At 28.1% G+C, this 22,281-nt stretch overlaps 2 protein-coding genes across 3 annotated transcripts; one reads left to right on the top strand and one right to left on the bottom strand.

The window, feature by feature from the left end:
* The first annotated feature begins 4,254 nt into the window (after window positions 1-4,254).
* On the top strand, window positions 4,255-5,071 carry LOC114162165. The gene has a single exon (XM_028045965.1). It carries the CDS (start codon window positions 4,403-4,405, stop codon window positions 4,868-4,870), a length of 468 nt encoding a protein of 155 aa, XP_027901766.1. The 5' UTR covers window positions 4,255-4,402; the 3' UTR covers window positions 4,871-5,071.
* A 3,846-nt stretch (window positions 5,072-8,917) lies between these two features.
* On the bottom strand, window positions 8,918-14,610 carry LOC114175255 (major facilitator superfamily domain-containing protein 12-like). Of its 2 annotated transcripts, none has more exons than XM_028060040.1 (13): window positions 14,173-14,610; window positions 13,357-13,556; window positions 13,033-13,102; window positions 12,378-12,574; window positions 11,978-12,053; window positions 11,811-11,894; window positions 11,647-11,726; window positions 11,170-11,296; window positions 10,904-10,963; window positions 10,767-10,817; window positions 10,517-10,675; window positions 10,212-10,344; window positions 8,918-9,274 (listed from the first exon to the last, which is right to left on the bottom strand). In XM_028060040.1, exons 2-13 carry the CDS (start codon window positions 13,512-13,514, stop codon window positions 9,114-9,116), a joined length of 1,356 nt encoding a protein of 451 aa, XP_027915841.1. In that variant the 5' UTR covers window positions 13,515-13,556; window positions 14,173-14,610; the 3' UTR covers window positions 8,918-9,113. The 2 variants fall into 2 exon arrangements, with proteins under 2 accessions (XP_027915841.1, XP_027915831.1); XM_028060030.1 differs by having other exon boundaries at window positions 14,263-14,610.
* Between the last annotated feature and the right edge of the window lie 7,671 nt (window positions 14,611-22,281).

Genomic DNA, 22,281 nt, shown 5'->3' with positions numbered 1-22,281 from the left:
TCAGACACACCATGCAAGACGACTCGTACGAACCATGCAGGCCCGACAACTCTGACAAGTCGTGCCCGATGACCTGTACGGATTGTGCAAGCCCGACGACTCTGATGAGCCGAGCGAACCCGACAACCCAAACACGTTGAGTAGTGTTGGCCTTAAAGATAGAAGTTTTAAAAAATTCAATTTAAATTTCTTTTATAAAAAATGAATTATGGATTTTGAACTTGATCCAAATATTTGGATTGAATTTAAATCTTGATCCAAATATTTGGATCTGGATTGGATGTTAATGGATCATTAAAAATCCAATTCATGATCACCTCAGAGGACTCACCAAAAACTGATTAAATAATTTAGAAAGTGATAAACATGGAATTGGTAATTTTTAGAAAACTATTTTTTTAAAATTTAATCAACTTTTTCAAAAATAAATAAAAGGAAATATTTAACTACATTTACAAATTAGCATGAATTATTACTTTTATAAAACGTATAATTCAACCATTTATATTTTGTATATATAACTTTGTATAATTATATATTATATTAATTGTCCTCTATTTTTTTTATTCTATTTTTAAATGTGTTAATGTTATTGGATTTTAGTAACTTCATGCCCTCTATAAGGTGTATATCCTAGGTTTCATAGGAGGTTTTCTTATACTTGATAAATCAAGTCGTTGTTGGAAAACTGATAAATCACGAACAAAAGAGCATTTCCTAAGACGTGTAGATTTATTGTCCTTAAGGACTTATTCGTTATGGTGTGTTGCACAAGTCTCACAAGATACAACAAGAACTTCCTGGATTTTTCAAAGATCTCAAAACTAGCAAACAAATACTCTTATTTATTACAACATTTAATTTTAATTTATATTAAATTATTAAAATTTAATAACTTATATTCAAATAAATTTGGCGTAAATATTTTGGCACATGGTGGATTAAAAATAATTTTCTATTTTAATTATACTTAAAAATTAAAATTAAAGATTAATAGTATTGGTTATAAACTCGTAAGTCTCACTAAAAACAAAATTAATTAATTGAGTTATAAACCATTTTTTGAAATGATGTTAAATGTTTCATGTGTAGGGACTTTATATCTATTTAAACAATTTTGTTCTATGCTTCGGTTCTCCTACAAACCGGTTTACCTGCTAAGGAGGCTTTTATGCTTAAGTCAATGATGGTTCGATCATTATTAGCAATAAATGCTATAATAAATGTGAGATAAAGTCCTCACTAGGGATTACAACGGGTCAGGTAGGTACGGATAGTGTTTACTCACAACCCGATCTGCAAAAAAAAAATCCGCCTGTTTACCTGCTGGGTACCTGCTTAAAAAAATACTTGCGGATTTTTTAGAACCCGCAGGTATCTGCATACCCACAAATATTTAAAAAATATATATATTATAAATTTTTTAATATAAAATTATAAAAATAAAATAAAATAAAATATAATAAAATTAATTTTTAATTTTAATTAAATTTAACCTAATAAAATATAATTTTAATTTTAATTATAATTAAATTTAACTTAATAAAATATAAATTAAATTTTAATTTTAATATTTTACGGGTAACGGGTACCCGCGGGTACGGATAGTATGATACCCGTACCGACCCGTTTATAAGCGGGTATTAAAATACCTACCCGCGGGTGCTAACTACCTGTCGCAGATTTTATCCGCAGATATCTGCAGGTGCAGGTATTCTTGCCATCCCTAGTCCTCACAACCATACCTTGACATCTATTTATAGTTTTCTTCATGGACCCGTAGGCTTAGTGTAATGGTCCAATTGCATTTTAAACCTGATTATCAACCTTGTTTTACAATAATTATGACAAGGTTAATTGTCAGCTCTAATTGTTGCTCGACTAGACATGTCAAAGTGAGCCAACCCGGCTCACATGGGTTGGCTCACCATGAGTCGGGTTGAAAATGAGTGAACCCAACCCACCAACATTTTTTTTACAATGTTTTTTAATATTTTTGGTAATTATTTATTACTTCTAATTATATAGGTTCACAATTTCATATTTTTAAATGTTAGAATGTTGTTCAATAATATTTGAATATATACGTTGATACTTTCATCTTTAATTATAATCTTTATAGTAAATTACTCAAGCAACTGTTTTATAAACAAATTTTTCTAAATTAGTATGAAAAAAATGTGTAGTTTTTTTATTTATATTTTATTGAATAGTATGACAGAAAATGTGTAATATTAGCCATGTTTTCTTAGTCTATATAGATACTTTATGAGAAACAATTCATCATATATTAGTGGTGAGCATGATCAAGACATTGGTTCTTGATTTTACTATGATTGTCATCTCATGGATTACTTAAAAATTTATTTAAATATTTGAGTACTAAAAAATAAATAAATAAATAATTTTTTTATGTGGGTTGGTGAACCAACCTACTTAACCCACCAACCCAATAGTGGATTGAGCCGGATTACAAAATTTCGGACTTACCATAAAGTAAGCCGGATTAGGTTTACTCATTTTTAACCCGGTTCGTGGTGAGTCAACCTGTTAACATATCTAAATTTAGGACTTTGAAGAGAGAGGATGAATTTCAAATCAGGGATGTGCTAGGATAAAGTTTTCCATAAAAAAATTAAAGAAAAAAAAATCAAATTATCCAAATAAAATTCCTTTACATATAAATTAATTTTTAAAAATTAATATATATATATATATATATATATATATATTAATCTGAAATCTATTAATATAATATTGTTAAAATTAACCATGACATTTGAAATTTGAAGGAATGTTCATTTTAAAATATGAATTTTCTTATGATTTTATTTTTAAAAGTCACACTTTGAAAAGTCAAAGGATAAAACTGTCCTTAATCTGTATTATTAAATAACGAGGATCTATTAAGAACAGTGGAAGCATGTTTCTTTCTAAAATGGTATACGAAAAATGTGGTATGAAAGTACAAGGATACCCTTAAAAGTCTTTCCTTCCTCAGAGAGACATATTATGTGGCATCTAGGCAGTTAGCTGAAAGGTAACGAACTTAACTAAACCCAGGAAAACGCTGACTTTTCACTGACCTACTGCAAGAAACAAAACTCATCAACATAGCCACACTCACACATTAAGCAATGTTCATTTAATGCACTATGCAAGACTAGGCCTTATTCCAATTCTGGTTTTTCCCTCTACTTTCTACCTTACCATATGCTCATGGAAATAATAAAAATCATCACCTCACAAGCTCTATGCGATCGATGTCGATTGAAGGCTCCTTAGCTCCCACTGCACCCGAAAGCTGCAAACCCACCAACTCATATATACACAAATACATCCCAAATAAATCAACCTTCTCCTTTCTGTCTCTTCATACATCAAATTTTAATCTAACTTAATTTTATAATTTTATAAGTATATAAACTTACACATTAATTAATGATATGATAAAATACGCTACAGTGATAAAAAACTCAATAAACAACAAAATTTTGCTATAATAAATTTTTATTATACTATTTTAAATGGGTCTGATATATTTTTAGTCATGAAATTAATTTCTTTTAGAGATTTTGATCCAATTAGTTTTTTAACTATAGAGATGTGTGGATTTAATCTTTTTAACTAAATTTTGTTAAGTTGATTGGTGTTGAAAACACATTTCATGATAATATTTGACACATTTCAATTTCAATGTTAGTTGAAAAACTTTGAAATATCAAATAAATTTAACAAAATTTAGTAAAAATGAGTAAATTTATGTATTTTGAAAGATGCGAAACCAAATTAGTCCAAAATTTTGAAGAAAGAATAATTTTGATTCTCACTCAAAATTTGGTCAAAAACATATTTAATCTTATTTAAATTAGTTTAACTTTACAAAATTGACTAGTAAAATAAAGTTTATCCGCTAAATACATTTTATCTTTGATCGTCTTAGGATCCCCAAACTTATGCATGGCTGTATAGAAATAAGTCGAACTATTTTGGATAAAAGTTAATAAATGTAACATCCATTGGAGTGTAAATTTAATTTTTTTTTATTATTAAACAAGTACTGAAATTAAGTGTAGACAAAGAAGTTTGAGATGTAAGACTTAGCCCATTATGGTGAAAATTTGAAAGTTTGGTGACCTTCCCAATTCATTTTCTTGAAGTTCATTGGCATTGGAGAGAGTTAATCTTTCATTTTTCACACATGGACAACCAGAAAACAGACATTTCACCTTTTTGAAAACCCTCTAAACTAACCAACCCCCCCCCCCCCCTTTGGTTGCTCTTTAAGAAACTCAACATTTCTCTCTCTCAAGGACTGATCTTGCTGTCTGCAGCCATGGCTCCCCTTTGAAAATCAGTGAGAGAAAGAAAGAAAGAAAGAAAGAAAGATCATAGCAAGTTAATGGAGGTTCAATCTCCTTCGGTGAAACGCCCCTACGACATCACCATGTCAAGAAGAACAAGGAAACAACAATTTTCGAATGAGAAACCCAAATCAGCAGCAAAGGATGAAAAACTCACACTGGAAACTGCTCAAACCAATACTATTGACGAGGTGAAACAAGGTGGCGAGGGTGACCACAAAAGCTTGAAGCAGTTGATCGTAGGAGATGACAATGAAGCAACGAAGGGTAATAACAGTGATGAGAGAGGCAAGGGATCAAGGAACTCGCTTGGTGAACATTTTACCGAGGAAGAGAAACAACATCTTCAGCTGGTTCGAATGCATCAGAAGGACAACCTCCAAGGTTTGAAGTTCAAGAAGTTGGTGAGTCGTTATGCCAAAGTTTTGGGGCATTTGCTGAAGGCTAAGCGTGATCCTCACTTAGGTGATGCACCCAAAAAACCTGTTTTCAAGTTATCATCCTAGGACAAATTTTTGGCTGCTGATTTGCTTCGTCGATTTTCATCTATTTTCTCTCTATTATTATTATTTTTCTGCCGCCAAAATACTTAGCTTTCTCCATCTCCTGTTATACTCTTGCATCTCTGTATCCTTCATGCATATATATATATATGGCTTGTATTTTATGTATACTAATTCTATCAATCAAAATATGTTCTTATAATATCATAGTTTTTGATACTACACAATTTCATTCCTCTTTATTTCTACATTTCCTGGTATTACCAAACTAACCAGTTTTCAATTGTTGTTACAAATTCTACGTCAAGAAAATTCACTTTTTAACGTAATATCGTACAAGTATTTTATGTTACATGTATCTCGACTAAAGAAATCCATGTATCTTGCCCAGAAAAAATAAAAAAACTGTGAAGCCTTTTTACAAGAAAAAAGATAAACTGCTTAGAACAGATTAAGTTTTGGATAAACATTTAAGATGAAAAAAGAACAATTTAGTGAGACAAAGAAAAATGGTGTCTAGAGATAGAAGAAAGTCTCAATGTTTCAAATGAAGAAAAGGACCATCTTAGAAAAAGCAGTTGCCAAATTTTTGGTGTGGAAGGTTTATACTAAAAGGGAATTTATGAGTCTCTTAATACTTTACAACAAATAAAATCTTAGTTATAGATGTATGCAAAACAAGAAAACCCTTATTTGTTTTTTGTTTTCTTGATTTTTAATCATTTTGATAATTTTGCCAGAACATTTCAAGGTTTATAAAATTGGACAGAAAATTTGTTTACATTTCGTGATGTTTAAGTTTGAGGTTAGTGTGATGATGGGAACAGAAGACTAGAGGCAGAAATTTTAAAATTGTGAAAAAAAAAAATGAATTGAGAGGAAAAAAGAAAGTTTAGAAAGTAAGACATTTTGATTAATGTTTCCAACCGACACAAGACTTCAAAATGGGCATTTGAGCTACCATCAAATTATAGCTTAGAGAAAACTAATGCACGTACAACTCATGCAACCAAACTTTAACCCTTTCACATTTATATCAACCAAATTCTCTATACCAACAGAGAAAATATTAAAAATTATTTTTTTATTAGTTAAAATTTGGTTAAACATAAATTAAAAATATACGTACCAACTATAACAAAGACCTCGTACGCATACGTTATATTCTTTTCAAAAAATTCATAACTATTACGTTTTTCTCTATTTTTTTCAATTATAATTATCCGTTTCAGATTTTATAAGAAACGTTATGCTGCAGTGTTTCAAATTTCATTTTATAATTCCTCTATTATTATTTGGTTAAAATTTTGCTCTGGAAAGTCCTAATTAAACACCTTTGTTTCAAAGTGTATTCATTAACTTATACCTATATAAGATGAAATAAGAATAGAAACTATATTCAAATTATCTGACCACCTAACTCAACTATTTAAAAAATATATTTTCTATAAATTATTTAGAAAAGTCTAAAAGTTACTTCATAAATGAATCTCACCTTCAATTCAGTCATAGGTTTCTCAAATTGCTGGGATTACAACAATTTCATTATCAAATGTATGATGAAAACAAAAATATAACTAATCAAATTTGACGGACTTCTCTCATACAAAAAATTGTGTAAACATCAATGACTTATTCTATAAATTTATATATATATATATATATATATATATATATATATATATATTACAAATAATATTTAAATAAACTAAAATATATGCAGGTTGAAGGTATAACTACATGTTTCAGTGTTTTTTATATTGGATTAGAAACTATGAAAATGGTAATGGTACATGAGAAATGCATGAACAGAGAATATTTAAAATGATTCTAAATAAATGTGTTTTATTTTTAAAAAAAATTCATTAGAAATTAAAAATTTATATTCATTTTCTTTCCGGTGTAAAAGTGGTGTGAATAGTAATTATTATATTTGGGTCTATTAAGTCTAATAAAGATAAGAAGTGTAAACATCGAAAGACAATGAAATAATCAGCATTTTGAAGTCATTATAATCTAAGGAAGTCCAACAAATATTTAACAAAAGTAAACGAAAGTCAAAACAAAGAAAAGTCAAGGAAAAAGTTAACCATGACAACTCCTAAAATAGAGTAAATATTTATTTGCATTGAAAAATCAATATATAAGTTACTATCATATAAATAACAATTTTTTTTCAATATATAAGTTACTATCATATAAGTAACAATTTGTTTTTTAGTCAGTAGACTTATTCTTTTACGATGTCCTTCTTTACACTTATAAAAAAAATGAAAAACTACACTTTTAATAATATAGTTCAACAGTTTGGAAGACCTAAAACAAACTTAAAAAATGAGGTCTTTTTGTTTAAAATTTATTTTTGAGCTTTTTTTGATACAAAATTATTTACTAATTATATAAAAAGAATAAATTCTTTTCCAAATGCATATATAACTTATATAGAATAATGTTAATAATTTTAATATGGGTTGTTTCCACCGAGGAGAGTTTCTCAAGACTAAAGATAATAAAAACTTATTTAACATCAACCATGTCTCAAAAAAGATTAAACAGATTAGTCTTACTATCTACATGAGAAAGAATAATTTTGCATAAAAAACTCAAAAAATAAATTTTAAATAAAAAGACTTCCTTTTTTAAGTGTATTTTAGACCTCCTAAACCGTCGTCCCCAAATAAAATTAATAAAATTAATGTTTGCCTTATGTGAAATTATTTCAAATATCATACTTTAGACCTGTATACTATAAAAGAAACTCTTTCATAATGTAAAAAAAGTGAAAGCTTTCGAGGATGCCACATTGAGAGTAGTGTGATTCACTTACTTTTACAATAATTTTCTTTAATAACTAATGTAATACAATATTAACATTTTATTAATATCAAATTAGTTTCGAATTATTATGTAAAATTTTGTATACTTAATGTACTATTATTTCAATATAATCAAAATTGATATCTAAATCGTAAAATTGTAAGATTCAATTATTTTCTAATATTTATGAGTCAAATTTCACTTATAATCGTAATATAATCGTCGAACACAATCATAAATATGTATAAATGGTTTTGTTTTCAAATTTTCTGTTGTTAATGACCTGTTTATATTTTTTAATGAATAATTAAAAATTTACATGGTTATATTTTTTAATGAATAATTAAAAATTTACATGGTTATATGCATACTATCGATCACTCAATCACCTTACATGAACAAATTAAATATTATTATAATTAAAATTTATTTTCCAATTAAAAATTAATACAACTAAAATCCATGTTCAACACACCACAACTTCCCAAATAAAATTTAATATAATTACAATTTTACGTTCCCAGTTTTATAGACGCAAAACATAATAATGTTAATATTTATTAATTCTCGTATAAAAAAACATATTAACATTGCTATTTACTATTTCTTGTATAAAAGAATTTATATTAATACTATTTGTGAAGACAAAACAAATTGCTTATTTTGATATATTTTTCCCATTAAATTTCTTAAAAATTATGAATTCAATTTATTAAATTTTAATATATACAAAAAAAACAATAAGTTATTATGATTTATTTTTCTTCTGTTTTGTAAGTATTAATATATATATATATATATATATATATAATATATTATGATTTTACCAAAAATATAATTTATTATCTTTTCAATTTTAACTATTGGGGTAGAACAATCAAATAAAACCTCTAAAAATAGCTTAACATAGAAACAGATTAGTAAATGTACCAAAAGAAATCGCAATAAATTTCTTTTTATCCCACAGTACACATTTGGGAAACTAAATAATTTTCCTACTTTAATTGAGATTTTTTTAACTTATGGCTTAAATAATGTTGAAATAAATTGTTAAAAGACTAGATTTAATAAATAAACTACTTGTAATTATCAATCGCAAGACTCTTTTAAGTTAAACTCTTTTCTTAAACAGAATTATAACAATGCTTTCATTAAAACAACAACGACTATAAATTAAAACAATATGTAAAACCAAATATTAACAGAAGAACTTAAACGACCAGACTATTAACGTTGATAAAGTCAACAGAGCAAAATATTTAATCAAATGTGTACACGTTATATACATTTGATGAAATATTTGTTATAATGAATAACAATTGAATATGCCTGAAGTGAATATTTTGAGTACTGTTTGAATATTCCTATGTTGTGTTGTGTGTGTTGATGTATGTTAGAGAAAGGATAATGGTTATGTTGAGTGACAGAGCTAGACTAATAGTGGTGCTGTCAAAGACTTTGAAGGATTGTGGAAATCCATTGTGTAAGTTACTATCACCCCAATTAGTGAACATATTGCAGGAACAAGACCCAAACCATATCTGGTTACTGAAAAGGGAAACTGTGTTCCCTGAAGCTCTGAAGAGATATCTGCATTCATCATTTCAACAATGTAAGATAATTAGTGACACTGCTAAGGTGCTTCCTGGAAAATATTTTTCTTGTATTTACTTTTAATAACAAAAGAAAATTCTTTCTGTTTCCTGTTTTTGAGTTGTATAGAAATTAATGCCAACAAATCTCTTTTGTTTTCATCATGTCCTACACAAACTCTTGAAAAGAGAAAGTACCAAAATGAAAGATCATACTTTAGTGATTAAAAATGAAAACTGAAAACACTTCTCAAACCAAATGAATCTTCTTGATCGAAAGATCCCATGTTCACTATAGATAAGGTTAATTTAGAGTACAAGTTGAGACAATCCTTTTCTTACAAACTAGTTTCATGAAAATGAGTTGGGCTTAAATTCGATTCCTATTATATTTTCAGAACCTATCCTATTGAGGTTTGTTGGACCTATTGTATCACTTACGATATCTCACACATGACCCATCCATGCCTCGATGTGAGGGGGTGAGGGGATTATTGGGTGAACTTAGATGTGGATAGTTGGAAAAATGCTTTAAGACTAGAAGTTCATTAATAGTATTTTGATAGTAATTAGATAGGTCTATTTATTGTGGTTTGGTAATAGTTATATTTAATGTACGTGGTTGAAGGATCAAGTTAAAGGGTCTATAAAAGGACCATGTAGTGCTGCTCATTGTAAAATACAACAAGTTGTAATATACAAGAATGCTTATCCAAAGACTTGTTTGTCAGTAGGGATGATGTTGAAAATCCAACATCGATGATGTGTGGAAACAGTCCCCACCTTATAAGTCTATCATTCCTAATATTTTTGGAAGACTTTTCATTGGACCTTCTCATTTTTCATGAGGTCTTTATCATGTGTGAATAAACTTATTCATTCATAATAATAAAACGAAGTGAGTTTTTCTTGTGAGAGAAATTCAAGAAACTTACTTTGGTTTGACTGAAGAACATACAAAGCAAGGCCGCATGAAATTTTGTCCAAAAAGCTCAATGATCCAACAACAAAAGCACAACCATTAAGATTTTCTCCAATGAGAAAATTCTGCATGCTTACTCCAGTTACCTGTTATAATAAAAACATTGAATACGTACAAATTACAAAACTAGATCATAACAGTTTAAACTGTGCCAAGATGAATTTTATGTTACTTAAATAGGTTTAAGAACTTAATAAACCAAGATTCATATTTCTTCTACTGTTGTCAATTTAATCAAAAGTAAAGACCATATCTTACCATCATAAGAGCATTTGCGATGCCGATAAGTACCGACACAATGTACATCACATAACTCATATTTGCACTCAAAAGAAGGATCACTGCACCACAAAAAATCCAAAGAATGCATCCAGCAGAGTAATAGGCCTTCAGCATTCTCCCAGTCCATGCAATCTCCTACAAAGGTTAATTAATGACCAATTTAACAGTGGAATTGGAGATTGAAAATATGGAAATGTAATGCAGAAAGATATCCATATGAAGAAACCTGTAACACCAGAGACACAACGAAGCTGCAGATGTATATGAGAGCAGGAACCTGTTCCAAACATCACAAGACAGTGAAATCAGCCATGCCATTGTTCAAACTTATTTAAACCTCAATGGACAAAAATTGTGGAGTACCAAAGCTTTGGCTGATTGGGCCATTTGAAGATCATTGATGACAAAGAAAGCAAGGTATGCCTGAAAAAAAAGAAGCCATTTTGGTATCAGAATATCCATTCATATACCATATTATCATGTTTTGTTGGAAATTCAAAATGCCAGAGTTATGCTTCTGAAAGAGTGTCTTACACTATATTCAACATACAGCATAACCTTAACATATATTAAGTCTATCCTCTTCCAAGATAATGAAAACAAATATGAAAGAAAGAAACGGTGCTAACCTGCGAAACATTGAGAACCAATCTTGTGATCATGTAAATTAGAGCAACCTGGTAATACAGAATTCTCTTGAACCAGTAATCCCATGAAATCCTTGCATGAACCTTTCCATGTATACCTACCTTTAATCTACAAAGAAAATTTTAAATTAGTAGCTGAAACTACTCAAGCAGCCTAGTTTATAAGAACTTTGAGAGAGATACAATTGACTTGCATGAACAAGGGTTTTGCTTGGTTGAAGTTCAACAATTGTAAGTTCTCCCATGTACCAAAAGTTCACTTTTTTTTTCACAATTTCTCTACAAGGTAGCCATTGAGATTCTTAATGCTTTCAATTAATCTGGCTAAAATGGGCAATTCAAGCATTTTTTTTTTCTTCCTCATAGTATGTACAAGATCATGGTATATATACTATTGTTTGTGAGCAGAAAAAAGTCTTTAATCCAAGGATAATGACAGAAGTAAGCAAAGAAGCACACCTGGGTTCTTTGGTTGAAAGATGAAATACGCTCACAAAGCAACATCCAATAAAAATAGACAGATATGCAATCCAACGATACTGATCATTTGAAGGAACATCAAAGTGATTATGCTTGACAATACATGATTAAAGATGGATCCAAATAATCACTGTCACACATACCTGATTTTGAACATCAGTATGCGTTTTTCCATCAATGACACTGAACACTATCAATGCAACAGCATACAAACTCAAGTTGGCAACCTTGTAAAGAGCATTAGTTACATACATTAGTAATTAATAATATTAATGTATTGATTTATATGCAAAGTTCACTAGAATCTTACCATGGTAAAAGCATTGCGACAGCTAGCAAGTGCCACTCTGCTTGTCGAGTTCAGCGTGATGCAACTCACCATGGACCTTCAAAGATAACAATAAAAAAATGGTGAGCTTATGCTAACTTGAAGAGTCACAAACCTGTGCCTTTCTCATTAGATTCTTCTTTTATCCATGTAAATTATCAGATTAGAGAGTTCACTGATGTTACTTGGTTTATAAATGAATATTGCTTCATATCATTCTGAGACTTGGTTACTAAAGTGGCATTTAGCTCTGGCAATTAAAGATGAAATTACAAAAATCAAACATCATTGTTACAATCAGTACGCCAACAACATCACCAAGAAGATATTTTTTTTTTAGAATCAAATGAAAAAAAAAAGATAAATTTGATGAAATGATTACATGTGTGAAACCTGAGTAGCAGCCCAGCCCACATTGAAGATTGCTGCAAATATGCTGTAACTCACAGTTTCAAAAGTAGATGAATTGGAACTAAACATTTTACAGGGTAAACAAACCCCAAAAACAGAAGAAAATGAAACAGCCACCAATACAGAACCGGCACCATGCCATATCTTGAAGTGTCCAAATCTGTCTATCTGTCAAGCAAGGCCAAAGAAATTAGCATGTCAATAAAAATAAGGTAGGTCTGAAGCAGAGAATAGGACAAGTGAAAAGAGCAGCACCAAGGAAAAGACAAGTGAAAACTTTCAAATTTCTTAGATTCTGTATGTTATTTCTAGATAAAGACACCAATTAGATGAAGACTAAATGTATTTGAATGAAATGAGTGAAGATATGAAGTAAATTTGACTGTTTTATCATACAGTGAATGTTTATCAGATAATATCAGATATTAAGAAAACCATCAAGTAAACTCAGTTTTGTGTCCAGAACAAAAAATCTGGTTACTCAGTTATTACGCAGGGTAAACCTATACACAGTAAGACCCTCTGACTCAAGGAGGTATAAAAAGGATAAAATGAAGCCACATGAATGTGACCTATAAGAAGCATGTAAATCCCTAGAATGAAAAGAGAAAATAAGGCTTAAATACCAGTTCACCAATAAATATGGTGGCAAATCCATCAGCCACTTGACCTGAAAGCATCACAACAGCTGCATTCCTATGAAATAGACAGCAAAGAAATGTCAAAAAAAAAAAGAAAAGAAATTTGGAAGCATTCAACAGATTGAATACCATGCTTCTTTATCTTGTGGTACAAATTGAATGCATTTTATGTCTAAAAAAACTTTATCATATGTTTGCCCAAAATAATTGGAGGCATTTGGTAGGATATATACATATCATAGAAGCAACCTAAGATAACAAAAATTAGCTAAACCAGTAGATAGGTGGAAAAAAATATATTAGATGCACCTTGGTGAAAGTCCAATATCTGTCAAGAACAATAATAAATATGTGAACCAACAAGCTGCAGTTATGTCATTGAGCATGTGTCCCATTCCATAATAAAAGACAGGCCATCTTCCCAAGATCCTGGTATATGTGTCATCTGCTTCAATGATAGTACCCATTGTTTGTAGGGCCCTTAATCAGAGCTATCACCAAATATAAACCTGCAAGGAATAAATGCAACACTTTAGCTTCCAATCCTTTTCATGTTGTTTACTTATTTTATCTCCCATACTGCCGTTAAAACTAGGGTAAAAAAAGGGTACAGGGAGGAGAAAATGAAAGGAAATTACAGATTTTAGTTCCTCCTTCGTGTAGTTTATAACCTAACAATTCACCCCTTTCATAAAACTAAGCCAAAATAACCTACTTTTCAAGCATAAAAGAGGAAAAAAAAAATTATACATGACAGGAACGATGTTACTGATAGATCATATTAAGCAATTTTCCCTACTCATGAATGGGGAAACGAATCCTATTCCTAACAGAAGTTCCATCTGGTGCTTAAAAAAATGTCACCTTACGTAATTCGAAACTCCTTCATGGAAAAGGTTGAAAACAGATGATAATCTTTACATAACATGTTATACGGGAAACCACGAAACCCAAATCCAACAATTTCTACTGAAGATAAAATCCTAAAACGGTCAACTTTACACTACATAACCATTTGAAAATACCATAAAATGCACTCACACCACTCTGAATTAACGGAAAAGTTCGTTCACACGTGATTGAGCAGCGACAAAAACCAAAACCCCACAGCCATCAAAACCCTACCTTTTTCAACACCCAGAATCTCAAACACAAAATTCAAAACATTGAAAGAGAAAATGCAGCAATTCCACGAGGTGATTTGTGATCACGTACAGAAACAATAAGCGAAGCTAGCAGAAGCACCCCATCATGAAAAGCACGTCCTTTTCACAGTCTGACAAACCAAAGAATCCGAATATGGAAGCCAAGTTGGTTAAAACAGAGGAAAGAACCCCAAGACGGTGACTTCAATCAAAACACTTTGTGAACAACCAATGATAAATGAAGATACGTCATCTAGTTAACGATATCCACAACACAACCTATCTTCACCATAGAAGTGGAATGGTATGTTATTTGTATAAAATTGATAGATAACATGTTTTCAATCAATAACAGTTTGTCTTGTTCAGGAGCCTTCGCTTTGCTCAAAGGTTGTGTGCGGTTGAACGGTGGCTGTTCGGTGGGAACTGTCAGTTATAAAATGACAACAATGTCCCCACATTGACGTGTAAAACACTTCATCGGATCCGAATGCCACGTTGTAACATGGTGTGATGCATTCCAATGGAGAATGAAGTTTTGTACTTTGTTGAATAATAACTCCTGTGAGAAGTATTATTAAGCAACGTTTAAATCTACTATTATTTCTATTTCCAATAATTTTACGAATTACCTTTAATTTTTCGAATATTTTAGTTACACATTTATTTATCCTTAGTTAATATATCATTTCATTATTAGTAACGTATCTAAAAAATTTATTTCAATAAAGTTATGGTTTAAAATGGAAATGCAGTTATTTTAATTTATAATAACGGTTTTTAAAAGGGTAAAAGTATAGAAAAAATATAAAAAAAATAATCCTCTAATTTATATATATATATATATATATATATATATATATATATATATATTAGTATTAGTGTAAATATGAACATTATTTATTATCTTATTTATGTGTGTGTATTTTTTAAATATTTATATTATATTATAAATTAATAATATTTATAAATTGATTAAATTAATGTATAAGAGAAAAATAATAAAAGTAGTAATAAAAAATTAATTTTTTGAGAAAAAATTATTAATGTAATAAAAAAACAAAAAACGAAAAGAAAAGCGTGATAATTTTATACAAAATATTTTAAAATAACCTTTGTAAAATTGTAGAACCCAAATAAATTTAAACTTAAAAATAAGATTTACTTCATTAAATATTATATATAACAGGATGATATAATTTTTTGTAATTTTTTATTTTAATTAAATATTTTTTTTAAGTAAAACAATATTTATTGAAATATGTTGAAAATCCTACTGGTTATAGATAACATAAATTTAAAATATACAAGGGGATATAAATTTTATCTTACAATCACTTTTTTAATAGATTGAGTTAAAATTAAAATCTATTTCTTAAAATAATATTTGTTCTTATGGATTAAGTTATACTATAGATTCTTTTAATATCCAAATTTCGAGTTATCTCTCCTTCAACTCTTATAGATCTCATCAAGAGCACAAAAGGTGGGTGTCTACAAAAGACATGTTAGCATGGGTGATGTAAGAGAATTTTATAGAATAATTAATGCATAATAAATACATGGGATAACATGCTATTTATATTTTTTTACCTTTGGCCCCACCTGAATGGCCTTTTTTGGCCTAATATACCCTTTTACTTCTAAATCCATCGAAGTGGGTGAAATTACTCAAAAGTCCTTATTGATCTTTAGTTCCTAGTTGTCAGCCTCCTAATGAAGACATTAGTCTTAGGGTCGACATGTACAGGGTTGATGCCTTAACATTTTGGTTTGATGGGGTATGACCGAGTACGAATAGTACATTAAACCTTAAGTTTTGGCAATGTTCGAGGACGGGTAGTATGTCTATGGGGTTGATGCATTATCCTTCTCATCCCGGTTGGGTAGGGTCGGGTACAAATAATATATCAGCCTCTAATTCTAGTGGGGTTCGAGTACGGGCAATATATCAGTCTCCCAATCTTGAAGTGTTTCACGCAAAAGACTGGAGTAACCTGAATTTAGCCTTGACATTGGATTGTGTCGTACACGGTAGGCAACAATCTCCCAATTATGATAGGGTCGAGTACGGGTAGTATACCTTGGCCTCTTAGTTATTGTGAGGTTCGAAGACGGATAGTACGTGATGAAATTGATGTAGTATCATTGGCTTCTTAGTTATTGTGAGGTTCGAATACGAGTAGTACAATATCAAAATTATCTAAAACCTATTTTAATAAAATTTGTTATTTATTTAATTTATCGTATTATCAATATCAAATAATATATTAATATATAATTCTATCCTAATATATATATATATATATATATATATATATATATATATATATATATCAACATAAATAATATATATTCAAATAAAACAAATTAAAAATATATAAATGAAAGGAAACTCCAAAATTAAGTCAAAATTAAAATTCACTTCTTCCTAATATATAATCATAATCGTGGAGTCTCTTCAACCAAAATTAAATATTTTTACTTATATAAGATTCCAATAATACTTCTAAAATCATGATTAAGAAAATCGTGTAAAATTGTTGTTTCAAGTTTCTAAGAAGTCTGTGACAAAAGAAGGGAAAGGGTAAACGTTGGGAACTACCAAGTTGGAATATAATGCACAAAAAAACATAACTGCAGCATGCACAACTTGCATATCTTAATGTCAACTTCAGATAATAAATTAATATGTTTAGAAGATTTTTTCAGAAGTATTTTTGAGATTAAAAAATATGAACAAAATTGTAGTAAGGAGTATAATTCACCAACACGTATATTATTGGCAAATAATAAGCTTAGTTAAAATTAATAACAAGGAATATAGAAACAAAGTATGTTATTTTGACAACTTAGAATATGTTAAAAGTTGCTAGGTAGGTAAATATGTAATTAAGATGAGAAAAAGATGTCTAGATAAGTTTTTTCTTTCATTTTTCAAGAGAAAGTTCTATGCTCTATGCGCTTTACTTGATCTTCAACGTCACCAGAATATTTTCTTAATATTAAGTTTTTGTCCAAATTTTTAAGGTTTAGACTAGAAAGATTTAACATTAAGAATAGGGATGTCAGGTAGGGTAGGGTATGAGTAGTAACTATTGAATAAATATTTTTGTTCCGTACTCGTATCTATATTCGTACGAGTATCCATTATTTGGATATCCACATATTTTTGTAATATCCACGGATACATGTGGGTATCTATAAAATAAAACTTTAATATTGACCACCATATTTTAATCATAAATTCAAATCAAATACAATGTATAACATTAATGAATTTTAAATAAAGTGTAAATAACTCATTTAAATAGTGTTGAATGACAATTTACAGATAAATAGAGATTTTTTAAACCAATGTGTTAATGTTTTAATAATTTTTTTAATTTAAATTAAAGTATAGCAGATACGGATACTATGATATATGTAACTGCCTCATTAATATGCGGATATAAAAATTATCTATACCTATTACCTGCGGTTATCTTTACTATATTCATTCTCTATCTGTTGTGAGTTTTATATACCGAGTACAAATTTTTTTAATATCTCTAACTAAGAGTTACGAGTTAAACATAAAAAATATTATAATAATAAAATTCGAATTACACTTAAAGAGACAATTACAATTTAAAATATGAATTAAAAATTACAAATTTAAGTAATATATGAAAAAAATTATAAGTGCATTATTTTAGAGCATGTGATGATCGAGTCATAACTTTTTAAGTGTTAAACTTTTTCTATCGATCTCCTAAAGAATCACAAAACAAAAAAGTCCTAGATTGAATATTTATAAGAACATAAACAACATATAAACCTATGTCATAATTTCTTATTCTATTTATTGACGATGGTTGGGGTTATATTTTGGAGGCTTTCAACTAAATAATCCCAACAGTTTTATCATATTGTAAATTAATCTGATTGTTGTACGTAAAGCTGACGACAGGGACTATGGTTTAAATTTTGGGGTAAAATAAAATTTTATAATTATTAATGCTGTAATGGTTAAGATAATATTTTATATATTGGGAATCACATCACCTGTCTCAATTTGATGTGTTGATGGAAATGTCGTTTTTCTAATTTTTTTAATATGTATTGGGAGCATGAGTAGAAATATGGATGTATTTTAGGTAGTTCCCTATTTCACATAAAATTTTGTGGGGAAAAAAAATAGTTAGATAACTATTTCATGTATTTATTTTGGGATATTTTATTTACTATGTATACTTGTACATATTGCATAACTAATGACTAGTATAATGTATAATGATGCAATTTAAATATAAATATATTTGTAAAAATAGTATGGATTTGTGAAAAATAGGAGAAAACATAAAAAAGAAGGATTGAACTGTTATAAACCTTTGTTTGTCTTTATTGTATTGTCTTTGTAAGTAGTATCTCACAACATTTTTTAAGTTTGATTTATGTTTTTTCTTTTCTTTTTTAGTTAATTAAACATATATTGCAATATAAAATTTTAAAGTAAAAAAAAATACTAAATACTTTTATAGTGATTCATCTAATTACACCAATTATGTGTATTTTTTTTTATCAACCAATCAAGTTTTATTAAACGATCTCACACTATGAAGTATATATAAGTGTTCTCAAACCACTTATGATTCAAATAAATATTTGTTCGCAAGTTACTTCTAACTCAAATAAGTAACTTTTTCGCACTCTCGACTGATTGAGTATTGTTTAAACTTTCAAACCCTCCTGAATGACTCTTGAAATATTATTTTTTCAAGTCAATCATAGCTTAATTAAATATTCTTTTGAGATATCACTCTTAACTTGTACAAATATAAGGTTTGAGTAATCAATAGATCCCTAATTTAGCTCACTAGAGAAGATTGTGTCTTTCAACGTATACAATGAATAGACTTTCTCAACTAATATAATTATATGAACACCAACAATGTTCTTGCAAAGGCTTTTTGGACACAAAATTTTAAAAGAGTTTTGACACTTACTAAATTATTGTTCTAGTTCTTCTTATCTTCTTCTTTAAGATATTGGTCTTTAAACTTTTGGTTTTAAGCATATATAATCAAAACATTCATGATTTGATTTAGCACACATGTAATTTACTCAAGAAGTTTTTAGTTGTTTTTAGATAAATATTATACAAATAAATTATTTTAATTTATTAAACAGTAGAAGTGTTCTACAGAATATACATTACGTAAATCACAACAGATTTATATCTTTAAATATAGGTCTATAAAAAGTAAAATATTTTTATTCAGAAATAATATTAATCAACCAAAAATATTTAATCTTTCGTATAATAATAAGGTATATATTATATAATAATTGACATTATATCTTTTCCAAGCTTTAACAATGAAAAAATAAATAAAACAAAAATTTTCTATTGAAAGTAAAAACTTAGTGTTCCGATTCCAAGTTCATCGGACAGCCATCGTTTAGGAACAACCACCACATTTTCGAGGTATTGTCTGCTTTGGAGCATTTTAGCTCCGTCACGGTTTTGTCCTTAAAAAGCGTCTCGGAAGGTAGAGAGATATGAGTATTTAAACTTCGTTTCACCTCGACTCCTCAATAATGTGGAACTTATTGGGTGTACCGGAACACTAGGGGTTACAATTTATAAAACTGTTACAGTTTTCTTTTTTATTTTAGATGATAGTTTATTTTTATTTCAATATTAATAATATATATATATATATATATATAAATTATTGTTTTATATTTATTTTGATGTCACTATTTAATATTTAAATGACCACAATTAAAATTAGTTATTGAGATTTTATCCGCATAAGAATATTTAATTCAAGTGCATGTTATCCTTATTATGTGAAGTTGAATTTTCCATTAAGTGTTAGGAGAAGTCTTCTATAGTTACAGATAAACATTGGTAGAAAAAGTTATTTTGAAGATAGAGATATCCGTAGATAAAGACGTGGTGCAACTTATTGCATTATAAAATATTTGATGGAATGTAAGAATCTTCAACAAAGTCTTTTTTCAAATATTTCGTATTAAAGTTTAGTAAAACAGTTTTATTATTTAAATGTACTACGTTTTATATTTATATTTTTATTGTCCAACTTTGAGATATTTTAAATTTTTTAAATTAATTATTAAAATATGTATTTTTGGCTTCTAAGAAATGGAATCATACAACAGAATCTGGTACTGGATATATACTATGTAAGATATTATAAATTATGCATTTAATAGATAAAGCGTGATAATATAATATTTTGTTAAATTTTATTATAATATTTTATGTTTTTCATAAAAAAAAACAGCCATAAATATATTACTTATTAAAATAACATAACGTCATTCTCTTAGTAAATACATTTTTTTTTATAGCAAATATAAACGTTAATATAATTTATTATTAAAAATATGTAATATTTGAATTAAAAACAGAAATTTTGTGGCCAACAATATAAATAAATAAATATCAGCATCGACTTAATAAATAAAATAATTAATCAACTAAATATAATATATATATATATATATATTATATTATATTATATGAAATAACACTACAACAAAAATCACTTTAGACAACAACATCAAGTTATGATATAAATTATAAAAACCGTGGTCTAAAGATTAGACCACAATTTTGTAGGCGTGGTATAAGTGAGTGTAGTTATAGGTAATAGACAACGGTGTTTAGTATGACAATATTTTTAAAACCGTTGCTTAAAATTCTCACAATAAACAACAATTTTACATGTTGATTTTATACCTTACCTATGTTTTTAGACCACGTTTTTACTAGTTTTGTCCACATAGTTTAAAGCAACAATTATATAATCATGGACTTTCATGATATTTATACATCATTTATAAAAATGTTGTTTATTATATGTTTATGCTACATTTATTTAGCCGTTGTCTATTTTAGTGTGGTCTAAACTATAAATGGTTGTAGTGTAAATAGGCTCTCTATATTATTTTTAAATCATTCAATTAGAACGATATTGATTTTATGCTGAAGATATAAAGTAATTAATTGAGTAATTAAATTAACATAATAGAAAATAATAAAATGATATTTCTTAAACATTACAAATAATAATAACATAAAATTTAATACAAAATAGTAATTATCATTTTTCTGCTTACTCACCTTTTGTCACATGTTAAAAACATTGAGAATTTAAGTAAAACTACAATACAAACTATTAAGATATGATTGAGATGTTATTATTATGATTATTTATCATGAATTAGGAGATATATTTTTAGCCTATTTATAAATATAAACTATAAAACAATTTTTAAATAGTGACTAATTTCAATGATAAATTTAAATACTAAGTTACAAAATTAAAATTATTGGTTATTAAAGTAGTCATAAGAAATTATAATTAGTTAGTAAATTGGTTTTTAAAATTAACTATCATAGTTTTGGGTACCAAAGAAAATTAGTAACTCAAAATTAGTTACACAAATCTTGGCTACCAAAATGAATTAGTTTCTTAATTAGTCTCTAATTAATTAGTGACCAATTTAGTGACGAATTACAATTTTTTATTGGATTAAATATGTTTTTGACCCCTCAAGTATCAGTGAAATTTGGAATTAATCCCTCATCGAAATTTTTGACCAATTTAGTCCTTCATCTTTTGAAATGCGTGAATTTAGTCATTTTAATCAAATTTTGTTAAGTTTATTTAAGGTTTCAAATGCGTTTTATGATAATATTTGAGTTAGCATTGAAACGAAAATGGGTGGAATGATGTAAACAATTCAAATACTATCATAAAATACGCTTGAAAAGTCAGATACATTTAATAAAATCTGGTTAAAAGGACTAAATCCACACATTTCTAAAGATGAATGACTAAATTGGTCAAAAGTTTCGAAGAGGGACCAATTCCAAATTTCATTGAAACTTGAGGGACCAAAAACATATTTAACCCTTTTTTATTTATAATAGTGACTATTTTAGTAACCAATAATTTTTAATTTTGTAAATTAATATCTAAATTGATCACTATAGTGACTAATTATTTTTTGTTTCTAAAATTGGTTTCTAGTCAATGATTTTCTTGTAGTATATATATATATATATATA

The sequence above is a fragment of the Vigna unguiculata genome, chromosome 1 (assembly GCF_004118075.2).
Source record: "Vigna unguiculata cultivar IT97K-499-35 chromosome 1, ASM411807v1, whole genome shotgun sequence".
NCBI classification, from domain to species: Eukaryota; Viridiplantae; Streptophyta; class Magnoliopsida; order Fabales; family Fabaceae; genus Vigna; species Vigna unguiculata.
Note: the sequence above shows the minus strand (reverse complement) of the source record. Positions and strands in the feature narration are given on the sequence as shown.

Coding starts and splice junctions, on each gene's coding strand:
- LOC114175255 (XM_028060040.1), bottom strand. CDS start 13,514: ATGGGTACTATCATTGAAGCAGATGACACATATACCAGGATCTTGGGA. Junction 11,727..11,810: donor ATACTGATGTTCAAAATCAG/GTATGTGTGACA, acceptor TCAAATGATCAG/TATCGTTGGATTGCATATCT. Junction 10,964..11,169: donor TGGTTCTCAATGTTTCGCAG/GTTAGCACCGTT, acceptor CTTTTTTTTCAG/GCATACCTTGCTTTCTTTGT.
- LOC114162165 (XM_028045965.1), top strand. CDS start 4,403: ATGGAGGTTCAATCTCCTTCGGTGAAACGCCCCTACGACATCACCATG.